The sequence below is a fragment of the Oreochromis aureus genome, linkage group 10 (genome assembly GCF_013358895.1).
Source record: "Oreochromis aureus strain Israel breed Guangdong linkage group 10, ZZ_aureus, whole genome shotgun sequence".
In the NCBI taxonomy this organism is placed as follows: domain Eukaryota; kingdom Metazoa; phylum Chordata; class Actinopteri; order Cichliformes; family Cichlidae; genus Oreochromis; species Oreochromis aureus.
Genome location: NC_052951.1, coordinates 12437152 through 12457279, shown reverse-complemented (window position 1 = coordinate 12457279; position 20128 = coordinate 12437152). Strand labels below are relative to the sequence as shown.

General features: G+C 40.8%; 2 protein-coding genes across 3 annotated transcripts; one reads left to right on the top strand and one right to left on the bottom strand.

The window, feature by feature from the left end:
* The first annotated feature begins 3179 nt into the window (after window positions 1–3179).
* Window positions 3180–8468, top strand: gltpd2b (glycolipid transfer protein domain containing 2b). Its single transcript, XM_031752537.2, has 4 exons — window positions 3180–3803; window positions 5274–5332; window positions 5488–5660; window positions 5776–8468. Exons 1-4 carry the CDS (start codon window positions 3734–3736, stop codon window positions 6389–6391), a joined length of 918 nt encoding a protein of 305 aa, XP_031608397.1. The 5' UTR covers window positions 3180–3733; the 3' UTR covers window positions 6392–8468.
* atp1b2b (ATPase Na+/K+ transporting subunit beta 2b) lies at window positions 8076–18897 on the bottom strand. Of its 2 annotated transcripts, XM_039617882.1 has the most exons (8): window positions 18808–18892; window positions 18435–18655; window positions 13794–13922; window positions 13594–13701; window positions 13201–13406; window positions 12935–12994; window positions 11987–12082; window positions 8076–11827 (listed from the first exon to the last, which is right to left on the bottom strand). In XM_039617882.1, exons 2-8 carry the CDS (start codon window positions 18523–18525, stop codon window positions 11660–11662), a joined length of 858 nt encoding a protein of 285 aa, XP_039473816.1. In that variant the 5' UTR covers window positions 18526–18655; window positions 18808–18892; the 3' UTR covers window positions 8076–11659. The 2 variants fall into 2 exon arrangements, with proteins under 2 accessions (XP_039473816.1, XP_031608416.1); XM_031752556.2 differs by having other exon boundaries at window positions 18435–18897.
* Between the last annotated feature and the right edge of the window lie 1231 nt (window positions 18898–20128).

Here is a 20128-nt window from a genome sequence, read left to right as displayed (position 1 = left end):
TTTCAAACTGAGGAAATGGCTAAATCCCACAGGTTGTAGCAGGGTGAACAGGTGACTGGTGGTGCACACATCCTCTGCGTGTCCAGAGTATTGATTCTTACAGTAAACCTTCCCAGTTGCAGGACCTCAGCGGTGAGATAGTGTCTGCAGAATAATGGGGTTAGAGGGCTGCACATAAACCTCATGAAACCAGGGAGCCTGAGAGTCTGACCTGTCAGGTTGTTTTAGCAATTCATTTAAAATGCAGAGACTAGATTTGCTGTCATAATGAGGGCTGTGAGTAATCTAAGGAGTGTCTCTTTGCAGTGGCAAGGGCAACAGACTGATTTTTGGAATGTGCCATGTGAGTTGCACAGTATGTGATGTACTTCTAAATATACAATTGGGGAAATAGAGTTGAGCTTCTTTAAGGTAACTGGAGCCTCCAGAAGGCAGATTGTGTGTCTCGCACTCAGAGCTCAGAGGCAGAAAGGCTCGAGCTGTGGGCCTTCAAATTCTGGAGAGCAGAGCTGTTTTATATCCAAACAGGTGTCAAATTAAAGGAAAAAAAAAACATTAAACCTTTGAACCCTGCTAGTGGTTCTGTTATACTGTGTGGGAGTCAACTCATCCTGTCAAAGGGAAGGGTCACAGCAAATCAATACAAAGTTCAGAGTGATCTTTCTGTCCTGATGGGAGCTTTCTGTTCGAGGGGAGGCCTATCCAGAGGACATCAGGGCTCAATGACTGGCTTGATGATGATGAATTATATTTTATGGCCCCCTTACTATGTAAAGTCTATGCCACAGAGCACTGAAGGTGTCCTAACTAAGATGACTTATGGTGGGTTTCCTGCATTTTTTTCCAACTGTCTATATATGCATTACACATTAATAACAAAAAGCTGTTTTCCCCCCTCATTGTAATAAACCTTCTGCTTTTATACAGTGTTTTTCAACTCTACATGCCTCATTCACACAAGCACCTTTCTTTCTAAGTGCGTTCTGTCTAACATATAAACACATTCACACTGACATGAGCAACTTTGGGATCAGTACCTTGACCAAGGATACTTTGGCATGCAGACTGGAGCAGGCAGGAATCAAACCACTAATCTTCACATTAGTAGATGGTCTGCTTTATCTCCTCAGCTACAGCCTCCCAAAATATTTTCTGTTTAGGTTAATGTTTCCCCATTACAACCACTCTGAGCAATGTGCTGTGTTTATATTTGTTACCCTCTTCTCTACTGCTAAAGTACAGCATTATGCTCTCAAGCCCACCCGATTAGCATGAGAAAATAACTCACATGGAGGCCAGTTAGTGCGACATGTGAGACACGTGTGCGTAACTGTTTTTATAGCTACAGCCAACAACTACAACTAGAGTTTCAAATATAGCCACTACAAGTGAAGCTGGGGGATCAAAATATTGTGGGGTTCATCTGAATATGAAATGACACAGACAGTGCCTGAAACAAATCATAGATATTCAATCACTTCCAGAATTTGAACTTTTGTTTTGGGATTCAAATAGAACTCTGAAACCTTGTTGCAGAGAAGACAATAGAGAAGTCTGAAACTTCAGCCTACAAGTCATTAGGGGTCAATCCTCCAAGAATCAATAAACAAAACTTTCTGTGCTTTTAAATGGCTACACTGCTGTTATTATATTTTCTCACCCAGTTCAGGATGTTTCTGCTCTGTTGAAATGGGAAATTTGTTTGGGAACTTTGGAACAATTTCAGCAAGCACCAAACTTGATAGCATGAGTAATCCCAGCTCTGTGGTTAAATGTTTTGATTATCCAGATGGGGTTTTCAGTAGAGCAGTAATGCTGTGCAGCAACGTTACTGGAAAATCCAGTGTGGTTTTATCTTTGGCCCCCCCCCCCGTAACCTTCGGGTATAAAAAACTGTGAGAAACACAGTTTGAATCTGAATCGCTTCATGTTCACATCACCAGGTGGCTATATGCTTTTGTAATGTGTGTTATTGCATCTCAGTGTTTAATAGGAAATACAAGCTGTGTTTTCTTTTTCATTTAATATCATATAATATCATAATAGATCCATCTCACACCTGGACACCACCGCGCCATAACAGAGAGTACAAAAAAATAAAAAAGGGGGCAAATAGACTGCAAAGACTTTTTCTCCCAGAGCTGCTTAATTCAGCAATTTCCACATGAATGTGCTCTGTGTGATAAAGTGTTTCGCAATCTGGGAGATTGGAGAAAGGTTGCTTTTGTCTGTTTTTTTAATCTCTTATATAGTTTTTATAGTTTATGGGTTTTGCATACTTTTTTATGACTGCTGTGACTGATCTTTGCACTGTTGAGACTGCACTTAATTTCATTGTCCAACTAACATGCTACAGTGACAATAAAGGTATTCTCTGCTTTTTGTTCTGTGTGGTATCAAATGGTTTCTGAATGTGCCCCAAGGTTTCCCAGGCATTTAGCCTTCCCTTCTCAGTTGCTGCCTATCTTGGACAAGATCAGCCATTGGTTGCAGAGAATAAAAGCTCTGTGACCAACCCCCGCCCCAAACTAGGAATGAATGCCTCTGCTTTCACTTTTTTCCCGCTCCTCCGCAGAAGAAGAACCATTGTTGAGTCCCTCTTTAGGAGCACACCCGGCCAGGCTTGAGTGTGGCGTTCAATGTCTGTACCTCCTCGTGTGATAGAGTGATGCAGGACCAACCTCTGAGCTTCCAACAATTATCATTATCAGAGGCGATAACGACGAGAACACCTTTTATGAGTCACATCAGTCCAGAATGTTTTACTAATATGGCTCAGACATCACTAATTTAAACAAAAAGTTTAATAATTTGCAAGTAGTAGTCGAAAAATAATATTTGTATGAATTAGGTTTTGTGCAAAACATGATGACAGGAAAGAGGAAACAGCTTCTTTAAAAAAAAATAGATTCACTTCCCTTTTGAGTCACATCTTTCTACTAATAGAGTTTCATGTGTGGAAATCTTTGTTCCTTTTGGCATCTCGACCAGTGCAAGTGTGGATTATTATTTATTAACATGTCTGTCTGCATAGCCACCAAAATTAAATACAAAAGATATGTGACATACTCCTGGTCATCATGACTTTAACACACTGCCTAATGATTGATATACTGTCATGGAGTGTATGAATTAGTCATAGAGAGAGCGAGAAGAGGGAGGAGGGAAAGTGGTGGTCATGGGAGGAGAGGCAACGGAGCAAGTGTTTCCTCAAACTGACCAGGAATATAGTGGATGACACTGGGGGGAAGGAGGTTACAGGAGGACACCCTGTGTTGGCTCTGCTTTATCAGCTACTGGCCACACTCAGCTGATCTCTGGACCCTGGGGTTGAGCAACGCGAGAGACAGGCAGCTCTGAAATCACAAAGGCAGAACGAGAAGCCACACAGATTTTAAACAAAGTCGCAGAAAAAGCTGGATAGAAATCGCAACCTCGGGCTTGAGAGGGCGACTAGGGAAAAGGGCAGTTTCAAAATAGAGCAAGAATAGAGTTAAAGATTGATAGGGGCCATAATGGTGGACAGGAGGTTTTGTTTGAGGTTTTGGGGAGGAGTATGAAGGATTGGAGAGGAGGGTGGGGGGGGGTCAGAGGCAGCGGTCTGGGAGAAAGTAATTGCGGTGACAGCCAGTGCCAGGGGACCCGAACTCATGTGAAACACAGAGGAATTAAAAGATAAAGGAAAGAAAAAGGGACAAGAGGCAGACTGGACGGCCCCACACTGGATTTCAGTATGGGTGTAAAGGGCAAGGCTGCTGCAGCTATCCTTATCCTGCTGCTGTTCCTTGGCTCGCTGTGGCTACGTGAGTTTCTCTCTGTGTGGGTGCGAGTGTGTGTCTCTGATTCTCATGCTGTACTACTTATTCTAAACAATCAGTGTGTTGTTTGTTCCAGATTAACAATGTCACATGATACCAAGCAGCCTTGATGTACAAAATAATTGAATATTACACATTTATTTATGGTAATGTAATAGTTCCCCTTATTTTTCAAATAAGCTACTTCACAAATAACCTTCTTTTACTGGTAAAGATTCTTGGAGGGTTATGATGTCTGAAGGCCTGTAATCTGTAAGTCTTAAAAATGTCACAGCTTTTTGCCTCATTAAAAATAAGTAAAAGTGATTCATTGTCAAAAGAAATCAGTAAGTGGCTCCACTGTGACCTTTTTAAAGGGCTAAGGAGCCACTTACTGATCCTTCTCAAACTCAGTCCATGTGATCTGTCTTTGTCTAGTTTGTATTTATAATTCAGAATATTGGCCCCAGTTTTTAGTTGAAAGAATGAAATGTCACTTCTGCATTTTTATAGTCAGGATGGAGACCATTTATAATAATTCATAGTCGAGTTATTTCTGCTGTTGCAGGTAAATCTGTGCTGTGTTTAATCTGAACTCATGGAATTTGCTTGTTCACTAGTTTTCAGTATTTTGACCAGAAGCTCGATAAGCTGAATGTTTATGGGTCAGTTTGGAGGATGAACCTGTGAATGTTTCTGCTGCTGATTCTGTGATTTACAGCAACTTCACAGCTCCCCTAAAAACACCAAACACTCAGCAGCACTCAGCACCCTCAACACAGCTGTTGCCACTGTCACTGGCAACAATGTGTCTGTAAGGGTCTTGTTGTAAATCAACTGAACAGTGCCAAACTTTCATTAGCAATTTGCACATCAGTTAAGATGATAGGTAGGTAGATAAGTTGGTCTTTACATACAGAGATATATAATATGACGTAATACAGAATACCAGGACACCTTCTTATAATCATTTCCATGAGATAACAGAACTGTTAGATAACAGTGCTTCATGAATGTTACATTTCAGCCAGCAATAATCAAAATATTAATAGCAATAGAAAATATTTTAAAAAGTGACAGCATGAGAAGGATTGTTTAATGAACCTACATAATATTACTACCTGCACCAGCAGCTCCTCCTCTCCTCTACAGTTGTGAAGTGGGTATCAGCTCATTGGTTTATCCTTTTAGTTCACTCTCACAACTTTGCTTCTTTTTTTTTTTAAAGAAAGCACTGAAAGCTCGACCATATTGTAGTAGCTCACCATGAAACAGCAGACAAACACTAGCTGAAAATAGCATGAGCCATGAAGAGACAGTTATTTAGTTTGCGGGTTTGTCGACACGCAAAGATAAACGAAGCTAAAGCTGTGTGACTATTTGAAAGGTTAAATGATAACAATGTCAATATTGCACTGTGAACCAAAACTAACAGTAACCCTTGGTCTTTTTTCTCTTTTCAATGGTCCACTTCAGAGGGGGGGTTGGATTACCACTGGGATTCTTGTGTAAAGGGTTATAATCAGTTAAATAAGGTAAGAGTACATCCTGAATCTGATATTAGATCGCTTGCAGACTATGAAGTGGATGTCTTTGTTTTTTTTTTAAATAAATCTCGTGCTTTCTTTCTTCCTTTGTCCCCTGCTGATTGCCCCCACATTCATGCACTGCCCATCCCCCCCACCATTAGCTTCACCAGCTGTCCAACAGCAGTGTGGGCAATGGAGCTGAGAGCCAGCTTGAGCTGTGCCCTGGTCAGACCTTCCAGGTGTCACTTCTGCTCTCCCACCTGCTGGATGCCCCAACTTACAACTCTGACGTGCTGCTGCAGCCATATCTGTCCAGCTGGGACGAGCTTGTCAAGTAAGGTTTTCAGATAAAGATTTGTTTACAGCCATCAGGAAGAAAAGTTATTTGTTGTTTGCTGATTATCTGAAATCTGTAAGCTGCTTTATCCTGTTCTGTGTTACTCTTCTAGGTTCATGGACTCTCTAGGGCCAATGGTGGGACTCATATCTAAAGAGATAGAAAGTAAGACTTCTATAATTCGCCAACTGGCCCTGACGGCAGAGGGGAACCCTGAAGCAGAGGTAGGCCCGGATCTACATTCCATAAACTCAGTAAACTCACAGGGTGGTGGGACAAAGAATAAGGCTTCGGTGCACACCAGTGCTTATCACTCTGTGCGCTCTATGATCTTGATGGAGCTGAATCAAGGGCTGGTGAGTTTCCACCACCAGACAGACTCTGGATGCCGGACTCTACTGCGCCTGCATCGCGCTCTGCTTTGGCTGAAGCTCTTCCTGGAGAAGCTGGCTGAGACACCAGTGGAGGGACGGCTCAGGAGTCCCTCTGACCTGTGTCGTGAGGCCTACAAGAGCACCCTCGCTCAACACCATACATGGTACGTCCGCAAGGCCGCTGAGCTGGCCTTCATTGCCCTGCCAGAGCGGGGCTTCTTTTTCAGGCTGGTGTGCGTGCAGAACCAGGAGGAGCTGAGCAAAGTGCTGCACAGGGTGTCTCGGGCCATCGGAGAGGTTTATGACCGGACACAGAAAGCTCTGGAGGAACATGGCATGCTGGACTTGCCATAAAAAATGAGATAATCAGACTGGACACAGGGCCACTGCTGCTGTTTTACCCTTCTTTGGGTTGTGCTCCTGCTCTGTATCTTTGGCATCATATATTGGATTTAGATACAAATAAGATGCAAGCTTTTCTACAACACAAGAATTGACTTGTTTTTCATGCAGAACTCTTTTTTTTTTTTTCTACGGACCAAAGTGCTGTGTCAACAATCAACACGGGACATTCAGCTTTACTTTGATGCTTCTCATCAGATTTTATTGGGTACTATCTCAAACTTTGTTGTTTAGACTGTGCATTATTTAGGCATGTGGGCACAGTTACAAAAATACAATCGATTTTTTTAATAGCGCATGTGTAATTGATAATTGAAAATTGGCAGTTGTTATACTAAAAAGAACTGCTCTTATGCGGTGTTATTCCTCCGGTAAATTACCTTGTAACTATCGTGTTGGCCTGAAATCTCCACAGGACCAAATGGATTAGAAAGTTACTGCTTCACAGTGATGCTGTGTGTAGAGTATGAATTTGTTATTTTTACATACATGTGAATTTTTTTTTTGTATCATGTCCATAATAATTAATTTTAAAAAAAGACAATTCATTTGATTATTTCTACTCATCGTGTGATCCAGCAATGGAAAAACATTTAAATGGCAATAAAATGTTCTTTATGTTGTGCACCAACCAACCAGCAGAGGTTCCAGTGCCCTGCTAGAAGTAACATCACAGTGAATATAATCTGGTCACTCTTACCTATACACACTCTACACTTTTTGTCTGAATCCAAATGCAGTGGCTTTTCCTGTCACAATACATTTGGTATTACAGTTTAGAAAAGCCTTCAAGTGAAGAATATCAAAGAATATTCAGTATTATATTACAGAGTACACGTGTAACAGAGAGAATAGCATGTGTATGACTCATCTGCTGTGCTGGTGTTGATTAGACTGTTTTAAACCCAGCAGTACCTCCAACACTGGCTCTGTCTCCATTTTTATGAAATGCTTTCTTCGTGAGTGGGCGATGGTGGAGAAAATGGGGCAGAGCTTAAAGTCATGGAGTGCAGAGGAGACAGGAGCCAGGTAAAGGTCAGGAAGCGGAAGTACACTTCACCTTTAATCCTGTCAACCACTTGGTGGCAGACTATTTAAAGCAACTGCCACAGGGGGAAAAAAGTACAATTTAGAAAGCATCCACATTTTTTTTACAGTCAAAGTGACCTGTGACATGGATGGCATAATCACAGCATGTGGTATCTATATATTTTTGTGAAAATCAAGATTATTTTGTATATAATCATCATGTCTTTAGCAAGATAATCTCTGCTAGTTAGTTTCTTTTCATTCATATATTACTGTTTTAAACAGTAATATATGAATGAAACAGTCTGTTTAACAGTATGTGTGCAAAGACTAACACCCGTGTCCACCAGTGCAGTTGCCTGTGAGGATTATGAAGAATGAGATTATATTAGTTTACATTCACCTAAAACTACCTTTAACACTGGCTGGCTTCTTTTATTGTCAACTGTGAAAGTGATGCTATATTTAACTATATGTTGGTCACTGCTATTCCACCTAGTTTCTAGAACATGTCTGAACATGAGTAATACATCAATCCCTCCGCCCATGAAAATGGCAAAGAGTAGCAGAAAGATGACCGAGAAGCAGGCACGAAATGAAGTTTGAGTTCCCTTAAATAACATTTATTCATTTCTCTATCTTGGTTTGCAGTAAACATGAGCAAAAATATACATACAGTTAGAGCAGAAAATAAAGATCCAGAATATTTATCACCTGTTAGGAAGAGAGTATTTGAACAAATTTACTGAATTTCTTTCTTGTTGTCTTATAATACCAGTCTTAAGCAGTAATACAGTTTAACATTAAGGGGCAATAAGATTTTTTGTATTTATTCATGTAGTTATCTCTACTTAAAAACAAACAGTTGGCTTTCTTCAACCTTTGCAGTGGATAAAGTGTTGTCAGAACTCTGACTGTAAGCTTTGATCGAAGGCTTGTTTTACAACAGTAAAACAAACTCAAATGACAAAAACATTAAAAGAAAAAAAACTCAAATCCATATCTCTTCAAGTTTCCTTGAATACAATTCTGAAAATCTATCTAGTACCTCCTATCACATGATATATTCCAGGCTAATGCATTCTCTCATCTTTACAACAAAATACTCTTTTATAAACAAAATGATTCATTTTTTTAATGGTTCCATCATAATAACACACACTGGCAAATATGCAGTCTTACCCTTTTGTTCCTTACTGTTTCTGATGCACGTCGCTCTGATTGTGTTACAACCTTTCCAGTAAATATTCATATAGCCACACAAGAAATAAATATATTGCTTTTCAAAGACATTTCCAAATTATCACGGGAAAAAAAAGCGGATAAATGGAGATAACAGGAAATAACATTCTGTGACACTGGGGGAGCAACACTGTCTGTCCACCAGGAGGCACTGTTATGTCGTGGTGAACCAAGTTCCTTTGTGCGTATTATTATTATATAAGAGGAGGCCTTTTTATTATCACAGGGTATTTAGCCCTCCAGCTGGATCCTACAGCATCTCTGCATGGGATCCTTACTCTGATCTACTGCTGGGGATGTGTCAGACAAGCGGAAATTCAATTTTAACTGTCATGTAGATCTTTGGTTGAAGAAGTCATCTTCACATGCGTGAGTGAAACAAGAGTGTCTAATTAGCCAGTGAAGCGGAACACTTTTATTTGTTGTGACGTGATTCAAACTAAACAAAGTGAAATGTGAATGTGGTGAACAAAATAAGAAATGAATAAACCTTGAACCGGCCGCCTGACACGAGGAGGAGGAGCAACAGAGTGGGGTAAAGAAGTTCAGCGTGCCTGCTCTGGATTAGCTGACCAGATTAAGAGATTACATTGAAATTAAGTAAATGTTGCAGGAATGTAAGAGGAGAAATGCATGCAAACTGGGTGGCGGACTCACGAAAATTACTGTTAGAGCTGATCATCCATTATAAATGACCTCTCAAATATAGATCAGATAATCACCTTGGATCTAATGGGCTTGCCTTCATCTTCTGTCAGATGATGCAGTCTTATTTAAACCACTGCAAGATATTTGCAGGCATACAGAGAAACACACAGCCTTCCAAAAAAAAAAAAAAAAAAAAAAAAAAAAAATCATAATCAGCCAGACCTTAATGTGAGTGAACAGATGCTCGTGTTCTATATTTGCTGCAGTGACATGGCAGGATCACAGTCTAACTGATCTAACAGTTTTGGAGCTGTGCCGAGGTAATGTGCCCGAGTTTAAAAGTGTGACTCCACAGATTTCTCTAGCCAATAATTTAAGGGTGTTTCCTGAAGATGTGTGTTCCTGTGCAGCACAATAAATGGATGCTTAGTAAACAGCTCAAGCACTAAACTCAGGAATATATCTAACTTTTTGGGAGGCTGAAACTGGTTGTCTTGTTATCACGATGGGTTTTCCTTCAGTATGATTCATACAACACTGGGGAACACAACAACATCGAAACAAATTAACAAAAACATATCTTTCTTATGTGGTCAATGGAGTAAATCTTCATGTTGTTTTTAATTTGCTATAGCCCTACAAATCAAAACTGAACTAACATTCAAAATAATCAAGTGATGACTGTCTTTTAAAATAAGAGGTAAAGTATACATTCTCGTATCTCAGATGCATCCCTTAGGTGAAGATAATGAGAATGAATGGGGAAAAAGAAAACTACCCAAAAAAAACTAAAGACAAAAAACAAACAACTTTCAACATCCTTCTTCCTTCAAAACTGGAAATGCATTAATAAACTCAAGTCAGCTTCACAAAAAAAGAAAAGAATAAAAGCGCACTTTCTGTGCAAAACAATACAATTTTTTTTACAATGTCATCTATTTCTGATACAAGTAAAATAGATGCAATACACTCAATAATACAGCTCCTCTAAACATCGATTGAATATTAATATTAAAAACTGAAACGCAAGAAACTCTTGGTTTGACTTTGGGAATAAAATGCAATATTGAATTTTGTCTGTGTGTTTGTGTGTGTTCGTGTTTTCGTGCAGAACAGAGGTCTATTTTGTCATTTTCATATGATATTCAGCTATCTTATTGGACTGCAGTCAAAGCTAGAGGTCAGTTTACCCCGTCACCGACTGAGAATTTAGGTGTTATATGACCACCCCATATATAAATATATATATATCATCTGTTTCACAAGCTACTCTCAGGCTGCACAATGAGTGTGAATATCAAATGATCCAAAATGATTATTATTTAATAGAAGTCATCTGATGAATGGATACAGGCATTCATAATGTATGCCACTTAATGAATATTGCACATTGCATGCAACTTCCCGACCTACAGTATGAACTAAAACACACACTCTCCTGCACTCTTCACTCTTCTTTACCTGCACTGTGTACCTCATGTCCTTCTTTTTTGGGGGGGATCATCTTACTGTATCACATTTTGAAAAAAACCCACACTGCGCGTGAGATTTAAAGATTACGGTGTGGTCCCTCCTGGTGGTCAGTTGCTGAACTTATTATAGATGTAAGCAGAGAGGTGGGACACAGGAGTCTCCTGCCTTCGTAGCATACTAAGACAATACGCACATGCAAATGGCATCATCTCTGCATCAATCCTGTTTGTCAGAATATTCTTTTAAAGTGCAACAAAATAGACGCACTGATGTAAGATTACTATTATTATGCTGTATAAATACTGTAGATATACACGCTCGGTATTGTAATTTGTGGATCTTCATATCTAGAGGGATACTCTATGAGGAGGCAGCGGGGTGGCGGGGGGTGGGGAGCAGCAGTACAGTGGTAAAGTTGCTGATCCTTGCAAACTTTGGAAACACACATCCACGTCCTTTATAGCCCCCTAGTTTGTCATGCAGTATAAATAGACATCACCTCAAACTAACTGATGGAAAATAACCTGTGTGTGAATGCTCACAGAAATAATGACAGGATTAGCACCCTTTTGGTTCTCGCCTCGTCTCGCCACGCGACCTGACGAAGAATTTCCCACAAAAATCTGTGGAGAGGTGTGGGGTGGAGGGTGGGGTTGGGGTTGGAAAGGGTTGGGGGTGTAAACAAATCCTACAAAGGGTGTGAATACTGTGATTTTTTTTTTCTGTGCATGTGCAGTGTTGCTGATAATGAAGACCGTATGTTTTGGGGGATGAGGCTGGTGGGGGTTAGGGTTAGGGTTAGGGTGGGGTCGGAGGAGGGGGGTAAACCTAGTTTTTACTGTTGATCCTCAGCTTGAAAGACACTCGCCCGGCAAACTTGTCCCTTTCACCTCCAACGGGAATGTTTTCGGCGTTGATCTTGCACTCAATGTTCACGTCTTCATTGTGAGTAATGTTGAGGAACTTGACTGCAACCAAGGGCTGAGAGTAGTTCACCTGCAAAAACAATCAACAAAGACGTCGTAAACCTGAGGACCCAGTAGGTTTAACTCCGTGGTCTGTGTGCACAATTGTAAACAAACACACATTAATTATTAACAGTTATTGCTATCATGTTTACAGCACATTAGATTTTAATTTAAACCACATTCTTACCTGCGCTTTCTTGCCGTAGTAAGGGAAGTACATAGGGTTGATTGTGCCATTTGGAGGAAAGTAAATCAACTCTCCAATTTTATCAGCGTCATCTTTCTGAGGGGGTGAAACGGCTTCATCAGTTATATAGCTTGAATCTCCACTTTATAAGGTGGAGGTGAGCTTCATTTGTCTACTTTTCTCTAAATTTCTTTCCCCTACATATCTACCATCTAGTTCTAAAATGCAAATACAAAACAACAATGTGATCGACTGCTACAGATATATCATATAGAAATATAATCTAAACCAGGGGAGTCAAACTTTGAGAAAGGTAACGCAGCGTCAAATTTTATAGTGACTAAGATAACCTGTTAAGTAGAATCCTATGTAAATAAAAATTTTTAAAGCCAATTTCAACAATACTTTTTTTTCTTTTTTCTCGTAAAAATGACTAAACTATCTTAAGTCAGTGTGATATGGCAGACTAAGTCATATGAAGACAGATATGTCTTGAGATATAATCCTAAATAGAGTAAAAAGTGCAAAAATTCTACTCATATTCTCACAATTTTTACACACTTTGTAAAACCACCCAGTGGGTTAAACTGGGCCCTTTGGCAGACCTCTTCTTGCCCACAGGCTTTATGTTTGACACCTCTGATCTAAACTGTACCAAACCAAGGTCCTGGACTTTTTCTTACCCATTGATCTTTGCCAACTCTGTATTTCTGAGAGTGGACAAGTTAATGAAACACAATGGAGAAAAGAAAAGGGCAGCGATAAAAACAACTGGCGTGACTGACAAGACAGCATGAAAAACACACAATGAAAAAAAATTCAGTGATAGCCAAGATAGGAAGATGGAGGTAAACGACAGGTGGAATACTGCAGATGACGTGAGGCACAATAGCTATGAATAAAACTGTTATGTCAAGCCTCTGATTGTGAAAGACGAAAAAGGATTACCTTTGCAGCACAGGTGACATACGGAGCCTGGTTATCCTTTCCTGGCAGCAAACCAATCACCTGATGAGAAATGAAAGAAAACATTTTTTTGTTCATTTTTAGGCGATTTAACAAAAGTGGATGATGATAAATGCAAAAACCAGTCAGTTTAATTATGATAGTGACTTTTTTCTTTTTATCATTTCCGACCAGTTTGGTTGTCTCAGTCACTCCATGTCTCCTAGCAACACCAATCCCTTTCACTCCCCTCTCTTTTCCTTTCATACCCGATTCAGCTTGATGATGATGCATGGCTGGCCTTCTCGGTATCCATAGTAACGGTCATCTATTCCAGAGCAGTTTTGGAGGACTGTGCGGTTGAACTGACAGGATCGTTTCGGGTTGTTCTTCACCTCACCGCTGTCCTCCTGGATGAAGTACTTGTCTGGGGCGCACTCGTGATTTTTCTGGGCTTGGAGGGAATCATTGTAGGCTGCAGGGAAAATAGGAGAGTGTGTGTGGGGTGAAATTGTCTTTATAATCAACTAAGATCCCAGTACAAGACGCTCTCCTATCAGCCAACTATAAAGAGATTATCTGTGTATGTCATAACATTCTGTCTTAGTAGATAATCCACAGGTTTTCAAGTCAACATAAGAAAGGGCAAGAGCCAAACTTACGTTGAAGGAACTTGTCCAGTGCCTGGGCGTACAGGTCCCAGCTCTCAGTATCCTCTATAGTATAGACTATTTCAAAGGTGTCATCTGCCCGAGGTCTAATCACCAAGCCTGAGAGTGACAAGAGAGACAGCAGGGAGTACATGACACAGTGCACAGACCATGATCTGTGTTCATGCAGCTTGTATCTATAGTTTCTGCACCTGGTGTGGAGAGCCTGTCTTGCCAGGTTGGTGTGTGTTCATCCAGGGTCTGCAGCATGACATACATGGTGAGAGCAAACATGCCAGCGAGGCAGGTGTAGAAAATTAAATAGAAGAGAAAAATAAGGCCTGCAGACAATGAGAAAATAGAGGTGTATTAATATAAGCAATAGTAATAAAAATGGAATATTAAAATATTACAAAACAACGTTTTCCCCTGATAATTCTCATATACATTTTGCTTGGTATTCAACTGAGTTTCAAGGTATTTCCTAGTTTTACATTTTAAAGTTGTACTTTTAAATTCCAGGTAACTATCAATTTAAACACAGTAAGCATCATATTATATCATATCATACAAACTGTTAAACAATCAAAGCTTTAAAAAAGCAAACAGTACACACACAGTTTGTAAATGCAGCTGGAAAAAATGACATGAAAGTAGCCCTACATGTAAAAAAAACAAAACAATTTCTTTATCATCAGATTTGGACAGTTGATGTTGTAAACAGATCATCTGATCACATGCACCAAAATTGATATCGCTGAAAAGTTTTCATCTATAGATGGCTAAATATAACATAATATAATTTGTGTTTATGTGTTTATTGCATGGAAAAGGTATGTTTGATACACTGCAAAAACCCCCAATAACCTTTAAGCCTTTTTTTTTTTTGCTATGATTACATTATTTAGTCTGCTATGCACCACAGTACATCTATGAATTATGCATAAAGTCCATTAGACTAACATCTGCACCTCAGCAAAGTCCATTTCATATAATTGCAGCACATAAACACTTAATAAGTACAAATAATCTCACATCTGAATTGATGAAAGTAGTTCATGTCTATTACGTCACTCTCTAACCAAACATGTCCACGGGATTTCAGTTAATCCTCGTTAAATTGCTTCACTGCATCTGCAACATCTGCCTCTCTTTCTCTCTCACTCACATGAAACAAATCATCCTTTTGATGCAATGCTTAAAATATCATAGTTTAAAGTTAAAATAACTGGAGGCAACACATTTTCACTGTAATGCAAGTAATGCAAGTGGTCTGAGAGAGAACTAGAGTCCTGCATCTCCCCAGGGCTCTATTTTAAGGCTTTAGATCATCTAAACCACAATAGGAGACTGTGTCCAATCATGGGTCTTTTAAAAAGAATAACAGGCATGCAGTATAGGGTAGCATAAAAAGCACAAAGTGCATGTAGGATATAAGAAGCAGTGGTGCAATATGTGTAGCAGAAGACATCCACCGGGGAGAGCAGGGTTTGAATCATATGTGAAGCCATAACTCAATACTGACTCATTTTTAGCACACATGCCAGTGGCTGTACAGTGGAAGGTGCTTAGTACAGATCAGGCAGAGCTTTTCCTTCCATATTTCTGCCCACTGCAGGTTTTTATTTTATTTTATCAACATAAACTCAAAACACAAGCTGCACATTAATCCTTGAATTCTTTGTGTTTTTGCATGGACTGAAAAATAAGTATGACACAAAGTGAACCTAACCACGCAGGAGTGCATGGCTGACGACCAAATTTATTATAGAACTGTCCTGTCCACAGAAAGGAAGGAAGAATGACAGAGGGCAACACAGGGAGTGGGAAAATAAAGATGCCCCGGAGACTGAGCCACAGAGTCAGGGGACTAGGTTTATTAATAACTGTGTATGAGCATATTGATAATGATAATTACATTTGATACAAAGAAGGGATGTGAATAATGTTTGTTTTTAATGCTTTACTTTGTCATTTTTGTGACAAAAATACTGAGATTTCAGATGGAGATCCTAACTTGGCATCTTTTAATTGTTTATTTTTTGAGATCAACAAATTCATAAACCATTTCTGAGGCGATGTTTCCAACTTGGAACCATCAGATACATTTGAAGCAGCTGTTTGCTTCCTGTCCACATACAGAACATGTATGTGACGCATCCCCCATTTCAAGCATCGACACCTGAGGCCATTGTTGGGAAGCAGCTGAGTGCCTTGACCCTGCACCTCTGCTGGATGGCCCCCAGCGTGGCGCTCACTCCCTCAGTCAGCGGGCTCAGCATCGCATTTGTCTCCCTGCGCTGCCAGACTGGCAAAATGTCAAGGGGAGATGGAGGGGGGGTGGCAATCGCAGAGGGGTATCTTGATGATTTACAGCTTGTGTGTACAGCTTGTGTGTGCATTTTTCATCTGACTGTACCTGAAGTTTTAGAATCGAATAAAAACAAATCCCTTAGTGCGATGGCAATGAGCATCCCATCTACACCACAGAAAAGACACAAGCTCAGTTATTAATTATACACAGACCATGAACTACCCTGGAGGCAACGCAGCAAGAGAGAAGCTGTGACCCAACAAAAGTGGCAAAGTGTTTGTCTCTGTCATCAAGGGGGTGGGGGGATTTTTGTGCTAACCACAAATATGACACCACCCAGGGGGAGAACGAATGTACGCACATCCAGACGGGATCAACCGTGCAGGCAAGGTGGCTTCCCCCCCTGGCAAACAGGGTGTTGGGTTTATAGCCTGCCCTCTCAGTCCATGCTGATGATGGACAGTGAGGCGTCTCTGTTTCACACTGGTTTTGTATGCAGACGGCGGTTGAAAGAAAAGAACAAAAGGACAGGCTCGGATGGTCCACTACCCTGTTCTTTCTTCGGTAATAATGGCAGGAGGTGTCCCTTTTTCTTTCACAATTAATTGGGAGGACATGCTGTTTAATTGCTTTGCAACTTGCTGATCAAACGCACCTCTGAACTAAAAATGAAAAGGTCTGGCGAGAGCGTGGATAGCTTTGAGCTGTGGCTCTTTCGCTGGCAAACACTGTTAATTATCTCGTACACAATGTTAAAGTAACAAACAGCACCATGATTCTGTTCACCATGAGGCCCTTTGAGGTTCTCTTCCTGTGTTGCATTGTGCACTGTTTCTGGAAGTGGGAGGTCCAGAACACTTCATTAGCCGAGCTAGTTGTCTGACCATGTTTCACTGTGTCAGCTTGTGGCATGTGTAACAACAAACTTGCAGCACTGCTCTCCTTTATCAAGGCTATTTCCATATCATTACAGCTCTTTACAGAAAGCAGAACACAAAAGGAAGTGTTCTGCATCTCATCTTCAAAGAAGTCTTTGATCTAATGCTTTGAATGTGCATTGTGCTGCAGAGTTATAGAGTGAGAAACACATTCATGTCTTAAAGAGACTGGAAACCTAGGTTTAAACCCCTCTTCAGTTCAAGCTGTAAGGGCATAGAAACTGTATTGCAAGCAGATTAGGCCGTGTTGCCAGCACGTTGGAAGCAATGGTACAGTATGTACAGCACTAGGAGAATGAGAAAGTGCTACTCTGAAAAGCCAAGTTTAGCAGACCTACATGTAGTGGCTAACTCCAGAAATAGCCTAATTATCAAGTCTCAGAGAGCACAGCTTAAAAAGGCCAACAGACCTTAAAGCACCTGGGGCACATTGAGCTGGATTAAGTTGTACACTGTGGGAGGATTCCAGTTAAGGAAGCTACAGTCCATGAGTCCCAACCCCACACTGAAAGAATAATATATGTGCACTGATGAAAAATAATCAGAAAATTCAAACTCGAAGTAAAGACTACATTCAACACAGTTTCAGCCTCGAGTGCTAAACTCAAGACTCTGAGCTCAGATCTTCAGTGAAAATGTGAAAATGAATCCAAGTTCCTAAAAATGTTTTACTTTGCCAGAGCACGCTGAATTTGATACCTTCCTCTCCAGCCAATGAACTCATTAGATTTGGATTAAATCCCTTACTGATTTACACACACTGGGAGGGGTCGAGTTGGAGGTGATACAAATAGCATTTAGCCCTCGGCTTTACCCAGATTAAACATGCTCCAATGTCATTAGAACAGAGCCATATGCGCCCTGTCATCTCATGAATCTTTGAACTAGTTGCAGGGTCTTTGTATAGCAGAAAAGGTGTCAGTATATGGCAACACTACCGTGTTAAAACGAGGATTTGACCTGATCGTCGCTCAACATCTCAGGGGAAAAGCCTGGAAATAAATGACATCATGTTGCACACACACTTGATGAAGCCACGGGCATTCAAACCAATCTCTGTACAACTTCAGTAAGCCGCTTTCCTAGAAAAAGTCTCCTCTGCAGCAGAATGAAAGTCATAGCTATAACTAAATCACTCTTCAGAAGAGAAGAATCGATTACATGCACTTTACAAGAAAGTGGAGCCTTTTTATTTTCAGCAATGCTGCTGTAATCGGGTTTATCCAAATGTAAAATAAAACCAAATGCCTCCACCCTTATGCTGGACGCAATGCGCAGGGAAAGCATTGCAGAAAAAATACATTAAATTAATAAAGTAGACAGGAGTTGGGGGGGTGGAGGGGTTCCGCTGGCTTCCACAAGAGCGGTGCCGCAGTCAGATTTCAGCACCAACCTGTAGTGGACAGCGACATCCATCTCATCGCCTGAAGGAAATGATCGCCTAACTTCAAGCAGGGTCGAAATTCATGTCATGGTTACACACGCTCACTTCTCTCGTACAGCATCTTAGCGAACCTTTAGGGGGAAACCACTGTGGCAGAGACCTGTTACAGAGCCGAGGGACCCTGTTTGCTGCATTGCCGTAGCTGGACAGCACTTACCCCAGCTGCTCGCCGTTCTGCCCAGAAACTCCCTCGTCCTCGGGTTCCATAGAAACTCCTTCCAATCGCTTTTTTCTCCATCCTTTGCCATTTTCTAACGAACTGCTTTAAAGCTCAACTAAAAGCGCCCTGATGACACTGAGCGCCGGGCTGAAGCACTTTGCCCTGACAGAGGGATGGGGAGAGAAGGAGAGAGAGAGAGCCCTGCCGTATCACTGCTCCTACAGAAAGAAGACCGGCATTAAAGAAGTCGACTTAAACACTCAACGAGCCCGCATGAAAATAAATAAAGTAAAAGCACTGCTGTAGCCTAGATTATATGAAGGACTGGTAGGCCAACAGAAGAGGTAGCAGTTTCACACTCAGAACAGACCTAGTGACTGCCCTCCCCCCCAGCTCTTGTCTGCATGCCGCAGAGTTTTGATGAGTGGTGCAGAAATGTAGTGATACTGCGGTAAAGCACTCCCTCCGCCTCCCTCTACAAGCGCCACACCGCTCGCCACACATATATCCTAACACGCACGCGCCAGCGCAGGCCTTAACCCTCCTCCCGCGTGCCCTGATCCACAGCAGCTCCCGCCTACTCCACCCGCCTGACCAATCACCTGCTCGGGATCCTCACTCCTGATGCACGAGAGACAAGCCTCGGAGCAAATCGCTTGGTGGCTTAGGGCATCCCTTTATTGGCTAAGTGGTTCTTGACGTCACGTATCCAAAGAAAAATCAACAGAATAATTTTAATAATCCCTCATGGACCGTAAAGTGTCTCTGTTGGTGAATTCACTGTCCGCTTGAGGTGGCTAATTTATGTCCCATTAAGCATTAGGCTTTTATTTATTTTTGAATCAAGTTATGTCATGAAAGCCTTGGAGAATTTATTTATTCAGTTTTTTTTCCTTTTAGTAACAGCAGTAAATGAGAATGAGGCTTTTTGAAAGGTTAACATAAAAATTACATTAAACCCTATATATACATAATTAACATCGTTTACACATGAAAAATATACAGACACCCACTTTCAGTTCTAAATATTTCCGTATAACTTATTAGAATCTGGAGCTTTAGCTGTCAGATGGATGACCTCACATTTGACTCTAGAATACTTTGTTATAAAGATGAGTTCATAGTCAACTCGACAACTGCAAGGTGCCCAGGTCCTGTAACTGGAGAACAGGCCAAATCATCTCTTGTTCAGCGCCATACTTGACAGTTGGTATGAGGTGTTGCTGCTGATTTGCTGTGTTTGGTTTTTGCTAAGCACAGTGCAGTGCATTACAACCAATATGTCCACTTTAGTCTCCTCTGTCAAAGGACATCATTCCAGAGGCCCTGTGGTTTAATGCTCCAAACTACCAAAACCTCCGCTTTTACAGAGGTGCTCACACTTGCTCATGATTAGTTAATGAAGTGCATTCGATTAGCAGCACCTGGCTGCTACTTATCTTCATAATCAGTATGGAAACAGTAAGGGTGTACTAAGGTACTCGCTTTGGATTGACATTTTAGCTTAATTTTGTTAAAAATTAAATAATGACACTGTGCAACATGTGTTTTTCATCTGAAGTTATACAGCAAGTGTCAAAAACGTGGACACACTCAGTATGTCCACACTTTTTACATACTTGTAGAACTTTGTAAGGACCAGATGATTTTTTAATGTCCTGATACACGGAACCTTAGAACTGAAACAGGGT